The sequence below is a fragment of the Mustela erminea genome, chromosome 9 (genome assembly GCF_009829155.1).
Source record: "Mustela erminea isolate mMusErm1 chromosome 9, mMusErm1.Pri, whole genome shotgun sequence".
NCBI classification, from domain to species: domain Eukaryota; kingdom Metazoa; phylum Chordata; class Mammalia; order Carnivora; family Mustelidae; genus Mustela; species Mustela erminea.
Genome location: NC_045622.1, coordinates 113,272,029 through 113,278,823, shown reverse-complemented (window position 1 = coordinate 113,278,823; position 6,795 = coordinate 113,272,029). Strand labels below are relative to the sequence as shown.

General features: G+C 69.1%; 1 protein-coding gene across 5 annotated transcripts in view; it reads left to right on the top strand.

Annotated features, from left to right (window-relative positions):
* The first annotated feature begins 1,112 nt into the window (after positions 1–1,112).
* Positions 1,113–6,795, top strand: part of MUC5AC (mucin 5AC, oligomeric mucus/gel-forming) — a 29,971-nt gene continuing 24,288 nt past the window's right edge. For 4 of the 5 annotated variants that reach the window (XM_032358324.1, XM_032358325.1, XM_032358322.1 and 1 more), the window contains exons 1-12: positions 1,113–1,209; positions 2,473–2,544; positions 3,118–3,177; positions 3,385–3,646; positions 3,935–4,049; positions 4,314–4,404; positions 5,062–5,171; positions 5,288–5,501; positions 5,580–5,705; positions 5,872–5,989; positions 6,245–6,383; positions 6,574–6,684. In XM_032358324.1, coding sequence (XP_032214215.1) covers positions 1,137–1,209; positions 2,473–2,544; positions 3,118–3,177; positions 3,385–3,646; positions 3,935–4,049; positions 4,314–4,404; positions 5,062–5,171; positions 5,288–5,501; positions 5,580–5,705; positions 5,872–5,989; positions 6,245–6,383; positions 6,574–6,684 — 1,491 coding nt within the window. In that variant the 5' untranslated portion in view covers positions 1,113–1,136. The remainder of the gene's footprint in view (positions 1,210–2,472; positions 2,545–3,117; positions 3,178–3,384; positions 3,647–3,934; positions 4,050–4,313; positions 4,405–5,061; positions 5,172–5,287; positions 5,502–5,579; positions 5,706–5,871; positions 5,990–6,244; positions 6,384–6,573; positions 6,685–6,795) is intronic. The other variant, XM_032358323.1, reaches the window with a different exon arrangement.

Below are 6,795 nucleotides of genomic sequence, written 5' to 3'. Positions count from 1 at the left end.
CCTGCTCACCAAGCACTCGCAGCACTTTGGAGCCGGTCCCGTGCACCCTGCCTGTCCCCGGGGACCCCGCTGCCCTGCTCAGCTGCGGGTGACCCGGTGTCCGGCTCCAAGGCCCAGGAGGGGAGCCTGGGGGGGGTTAGCAGCAGGCTCTGCTGGGGGCCGCACTCACTCACGCCCGTCAGGCTCCCGCTCCTGCTCCCACAGGCTCCCTCTTGCTCCCCCACGAGCCCCCTGACGCACGCAGTGCTCTCTCTCACAGGACCAGGGCCAAGTCAGGGCACGGGGAGGGGACGACTCAGAGACCGAAAACCAGGCTGGGACGGGCCCCTCCGTGCAGGAAAGTTGCTCGGAACGGCCCAGCCCAGGCTTTGCGCCTCCGTCCCCAGTGGGGACCTCCGGGTCGGGCCCACTTGCAGTCAGTGGAGCTGCTGGTCCGTGGGGCATGTGGCCTTCTCGTGCGGAGAGTTCAGCACCGTTTGCCCCGCCCCAAAGGACCTGATGCCCACACACCTGCGGTCTGGGGCCAGGTCTTTGCAGTGCTATGGGGCCATCTCAGCCCACCTGGTGGGGTGATTTTTGGGGGCAAGTCAGTGGGCACGGCCACTTTCACCCCTGGTGGCCACGAGGCCATGTGTGACTCAAGTTGCCCCGGGGCCCACTGCCGCCTGGAGCCAGGAACCGGAACCAGAAGCCCAGTCAGGGTCTGAGGCGGTACCAGGCTGGGGGCTGTACTGTGGGGCTGGGTCCTGTCGCTGCGGATGCTGCCCCCAGGCCCCTCCCGAGAGAGTGAGGCCCCGGCAGCCCCGGGGAGTCCATGGGGTCAGGGTCCACAGAAGCAGCGAAGCTGCAGGGGTGGGGGCCACAGCAGGAGGGTCCCCCCAGGCCAGGACTGGGGGGCCCGCGGGAAGCCTTGCCCCACCTGGCAGCTATGACCATCTCTGCCTGTCCCCAGCGGCTGGCCAGCTCCAAGCCAGTGCCCACTGTTTACCCGGGTGAGGGGAAGAGCAGGACCTGCCCCGCCCTCCCACGTGAAGCCACTGGGGCCGGAGCCAGCTCCTGGGGCTACAAAAGGACCCTGCCCACTCAGGTCCTTCCTTAGACGCTGCCCCCGGGGCCTTCTCCCCTCCCTCCGCAGGATGGGTGTCGCCAGCAGGATGCTGGCCCCGCTCTGGGCCCTGGCCCTCGCCTTGGCCTGTGCCCAGCACGTAGGTAAGGCTCCCACTGAGCGGCTTCCAGGGCTGGTCCTGACCTGGCAGCCCAGGGGCCCCCCACTTCCTGGGGCGGCTCTGGGGCTGGGAGGGCGGCAGACAGCTCCGCGGCCTGACCCCAGCCCCGGGGAAGCTGGGCTTGTCTGTGAGCGGCTCCCAGGCTGGACCCCGGCCCTGCCCCTTGCTGTCTTGTGGGCTTCAGCTTGTGGGTTTGGGGGTCCCTTGGACGCTGTGGGGGCCCACGTCAGAGAGAGGCCTCTGAGGCTGAGCTGCTCCCCTGAGGTGGGAGAGAGGAACCCAGCCTCTCTAAGCCCCCAACTGCCTCCCTGGCCGGCGGGCACATCCATCTGTGCTGCTTTCCTGCTGCCTCTGCCCCCGCCAGACCTCCTCTGAGCCGGTCCTCGGGGCCCTGGGACCCCTCACGCCCCAGGTCACCAGTTTATTTTCCCTGTCTGGGTCTTGAGAGGACCCTCTAGGGGACCTCAGCTTTGGGGAGTGGGTGTGATCGAGAGGTCCACGCCGTGGGGACGCTGGGGAGAGGCTCCTGGACCCCCCGAGGCCCCTCCCACCCAGGTTTGCACCTCCCGGCCTCTGCGTCCCAGAAGATGGCTGGGTCCTGCACAGCTGTCAGGTGACAGTGTGCTCCTGGAGGAGCTGCCCTGGGCAAGGGGACAGCATTCCTGAGGCCCTCAGCACCATGGGGACCTCGACATGCGTGCCCGCACCCTACCGTCCCCGGCCTCCCGCCTCCGTGTGTGGGGCCAGTCTCTGCTGGCTGCTCCTGGGGCACCTGCGTCACGGATGAGTGTGGACTGTCCCCTGCGAGGTCAGGGCAGGGCCAGGCAGCCCCACCGCACTCGACTCCGCACCCCCACATCCTCGCCCGGGGCCCCGGTTGTCTCCTGCCGTGCTCAGGTGACCCGCAGCTTCAACCGTCTGGTCCCTCCCCAGGCTGCCGTGCAGACACTCGTCCCTGCCCCATGCCCCACGCAGGGAGAACCCGCGTGAACAAGGGATAGTGGAGGAGTGCAGGGCTGTGGGTGGTGCCATGTCAGGGCCTGGGGAGCCCCGAGGGCTCGTGGGGCAAGCGGGGAGAAGGCTTGCGCAGCGCGTGAGCCTGGTGCGGGCGTCGTGGACAGAGACCCCCCCCACATCTCCAGCCCTGTGCAGAGAGAACCCCCACCAGTTCTGGGCCCTTCCGGGGCCCGTCCCTCTCTGTGCCCTGTCTCCTGGCTCAGGCCCAGCGCCCTCGCTCTTCCCATAGGCCAGGCCCAGGGCAGCTCTGTGGAACACAGCCACAAGTCCCCAGAACTTCATGTCCCCCAGGAGCTTGGTGGTGAGTTGACCCCCACCTGTTAGTGCGGTCCTGCCCCAGCCCCTCGGGGCCAGAACTTGGGGGCCCGGAGGACACCCCAACACACAGCGCTGGTTCGTTGCCTGCAGCCCCCGAAGTCCCCTGGTGTCCCTGCGGCCGCTTCAGGCAGGAAGGTCAATGAGACCCGAGCTCACAGCTCCGTCCTCCTGTCTCCCCGCAAGTCCCGGTCCCTTCGCCACAGGTGTCCCCTTGGCTGGTGGGGGGCTCTCCGGTACACCTGTGCCGCCACGCTGGGCGTGTGGCCCTAGGAGAGGCTCACTCCCCCCGGCTGGGCTCAGGGAGGCTCGTCTGTGCTTGGCCTCAGCATCCAAGGGGTCATCCTGGGCGCTGGGCACTGACTTGGCCCTGGGCAAGACCTCCGGGCCGAGTTCCGGGCCAGAGCGCTTGCAGCCGCTCAGGACGGCCCGGAGGGAAGGTCGCCGGCCTGCGGGGCCTCAGCTCCAGCCCCAGCTGGGCGTGGTGCCGGCAGGCTTGGCGGGGGCAGCAGAGACCCCGTGCGTGCGGGCGGCGTGACCCCGTGCCCTGTCCTCGCAGGCCACCCACTCCGCGGGATGAGCTTCCTGCCCCCTCTGAGGACGGCCCCGGTGGTGCGAGGTGAGAGGGGGCTGTGAGGCTGGGGGGCGGCTGGACAGGGTCCCGCTCCCCACGTGGATGGGGGGTAAGTGCTGGAGAGAGGCTGCGTTCCCCGAGGGCCTGGGTCCAAGCAGCTCCTCCCTGCCGTCCGCACCCCTCAACCCCGGGGCACCTGCGTCCCCGGCCCGGGGCGTAGTCCGGCATCCTCTGGCCCTCCTTGGCCCGCAGCCCGGAACCCCGCGCACAACGGGCGCGTCTGCAGCACCTGGGGCAACTTCCACTACAAGACCTTCGACGGCGACGTCTTCCGCTTCCCCGGCCGGTGCAACTACGTCCTGTCCGCGCACTGCGGCGCCGCGTACGAGGACTTCAACGTGCAGCTGCGCCGCGGCGGGGAGTCCAATGCCACCACGGTCACCGCAGTCACCATGAAGCTCGACGGCATGGTCATCCAGCTGACCAAGAGCTCCATCCTGGTTAACGGCCGCCCGTGAGTCCAGGTGGTTGTGGGGTGCACATGGGGTCATGCCCGGGCAGGCCCCTGAGCGCACCCCCAGAGGCCTGAGGCTCTTTCCCTGCCCGGGGAAGTGGCCCCCTTCCTAGTTCCTCCGTGACCATGGAGCTCTGGGGTCCCCTGTCCCCTCGTGCCCGTGGTGCTGTCTGTGGCCCAGCATTACGGTCACATTCGTGCCGTTGGGGGCCCTCCCTGGCCGGGATTAGGCCTCCATAGCCCTGTCCCGCGTGGCCTCGGGGCCTCAGCCCGGCCCTCTCTCCACAGAACTCAGCCGCCCTTCAGCCAGTCGGGGGTCCTCATCGAGGTCAGCAACGGCTACCTGAAGGTGGACGCCAAGCTGGGCCTCGTCCTCATGTGGAGCCCAGACGACAGCCTCCTGGTGAGACCGGGGCTCAGGGCCGGGGTGGGGGGTGTCGCCAGCCCAACGGCCTCCCCAGAGAGGGAAGAAAGTGCTCTGGGCGCAGGGGCTGGGGGGCAGCCAGACCCCACTGCCTGGGGCTGGTGAGGAGGGGGCCAGGGAGCCTATCTCCCCTCTCACGGAGACCCAGGAGCATCGGAGGCAGGGGTCCACGGCCTGTGGCACCTCTGTGGGGCCTGACACGTCCCTGTGGGGCCAGGCATCTGATGTGTGCCCTCATTCCAGCTGGAGCTGGACCCCAAGTTCGCCAACCAGACCTGTGGGCTCTGCGGAGACTTCAATGGTCAGCCTGTGTTCAACGAGTTCCTCTCCCATGGTAAGCCCCTCCCAACAGCTGCCCATGGTAGCCGGACTCCTTTCCCAGTGCTCCCTGGAAGGCTGCACTTCCAGAACCTTGGGTCAGGTGTCCCCGGTTTGCACACGCACACGCACACGCACACGCATACCTGGAGCTGCGCGCACGCCCACGCAGGCACAGACATGTCCCCAGCACGCGTGCACACGTACCTCCCCGCACCCTCAGCACCGCCTCCAAGCAGACCTTCTCCTGGTTTCTTGGGCTCCTGCTGCCAGGAAGGGAGGCTTCATGTGACCCAGCTGGAGTCCCCCACCCCCAGGACCCCCTCGCCAGGCCCATGAAGCCCAGAGGAAGCTCACCCGCATGGGGCTGGCAGCCCCGGGGGACACGCCTGCCCGGTCGTCGGGGGGCCCTGTGCGGGCTTGGCTGGGCTCCAAGGGCTGGGTGAGGTCAGGGTCACTCTCCGGCCCTTTGGGCAGCATGCCGCCCCGGGCTTGGAGAACCCTCAGGCCTCAGCCCTCTGCCGGTAGCCCTGAATGACTTGGGTGGTCCCCCACTTACTTTCCGACTGCCTGAGCACCTCTTCACCCAGCAGGGTGGTTGGGGGACAAGAGGCAGTGGGGACCCCTCGGGGAGCCTCAGGGGCCTCAGGGGCCTGGGGTTGTGTTCCCGCAGGGGTCAAGCTGACGGCCCTCGAGTACGGGAATCTGCAGAAGATGGACGGCCCCACGGAGCAGTGTCAGGACCCTGTCCCCGTGCCCCCGACGGACTGTGGGCGTGGCACCGTAAGCCCTGGCGTGGACGGGCCCTGCTCCTGTGGGGGCGAGGGGGGTTGGCGGCCCGGAGCCCGGGGGAGGGTCCCGAGCCTGCGCTCAGAGCGTGCTCCCGGCTCTGCCCCCAGGGCCCCTGCGAGGAGACCCTGACCGGCCAGCTGTTCTCGGGCTGCCGAGCTCTGCTGGACGCCGGCAGCTACGTGCAGGCCTGCCGGCAAGACCTCTGCCTCTGCGAGCACGCGGACCGCGCTCGCTGCATCTGCTCCACGCTCGCCGAGTACGCACGCCAGTGTGCCCATGCCGGGGGGCTGCCCCCGGACTGGAGGAGCCCCCACCTCTGCCGTGAGTGCCCGTCGTGCTGTCCCTCCTGGGCCGGGAGCCGGGGGCCGGCGATGACGCGGCTCTGTCCTCCCACCACAGCCCAGACCTGCCCCCCCCGCATGCAGCACCGGGAGTGCGGCTCGCCCTGCGCCGACACCTGCTCCAACCCGGAGCACTCCCAGCTCTGCGAGGACCACTGTGTGGACGGCTGCTTCTGCCCTGAGGGTGAGAGGGGCCTCCCCGGGCATCCCACAGAGGCAGGCTGAGCCCCTGGGTCCGAGGAGCCCCTGTCGGGCGGAGCGACCTGGGCCCAAGGTCGGGTCCCCTCCACTGGATCCGGGGTGGCCCCTGCCCGGCACCTGCCCCGTCCATGGCCTGCCTGCTTCTGCAGGGACAGTGTTCGACGACATCGGCCAGACTGGCTGCATTCCGGCATCCCAGTGTCCTTGTGTGTACAATGGGGCCACCTATGCTCCGGGGACCAGCTACGCCACAGACTGTACAAACTGGTAGGACCCCAGACCCTCCTGCCTACAACCCCGGACATGGCCTGGGACGACTCAGGGGCCGAGGCCCAAGGGCTGGCTGTCCTCTCTTCCTGCGGACCCCAGGCGTGCCCAGGGCTCTCCACGCAGACACTGCCAGGCACCGGTCTAGGCGGGGATGCAGGTGGGCCTGGGCCGGACCTGTGTCCTCCGGCCAGTGCACAGGCTGGGGCTGGATGCCCCCAGGGGCGGCACACGCGTGGTCTCTGCCATCCACAGCACCTGCTCCAGAGGCCAGTGGAGTTGCCGGGAGCTGCCGTGCCCAGGCACCTGCGCGGTGCTGGGGGGCGCCCACATCTCCACGTTCGACGAGAGGCAGTACACGGTGCACGGGGACTGCAGCTACGTGCTGGCCAAGGTGCGACCTGGGCCTCGCGCCTACCCGGCGGCTTTGGGCCACGGCCGTGCAGCTGGCCCACCCCTGCCCGGGCTGCTGGGTCTGCTGCATCTGTGCCCCAGCTCCCAACGCCACCCCACAGGGTGTCCAGGGGTTAGAGGCGGCCGGGGGCGGGTGCCTTTGGGCAGGGTGTGAGGACCCGTGTCTGTAGCCCTGTGACAGCAGCGTCTTCACTGTGCTGGGAGAGCTGCGGCGGTGCGGCCTGACGGACACTGAGACGTGTCTCAAGAGCCTGACGCTGAGCCTGGACGGGGGGCACACGGTGAGAGCAGGCCCGGGCGTCGGGGGGCACGGTGAGAGCAGATGCCAGTTGAGGGGAGTCTATGTCCCTCATGGCAAGTGACCTCTGCCTAAGCCCTTGATCCTGGCATGG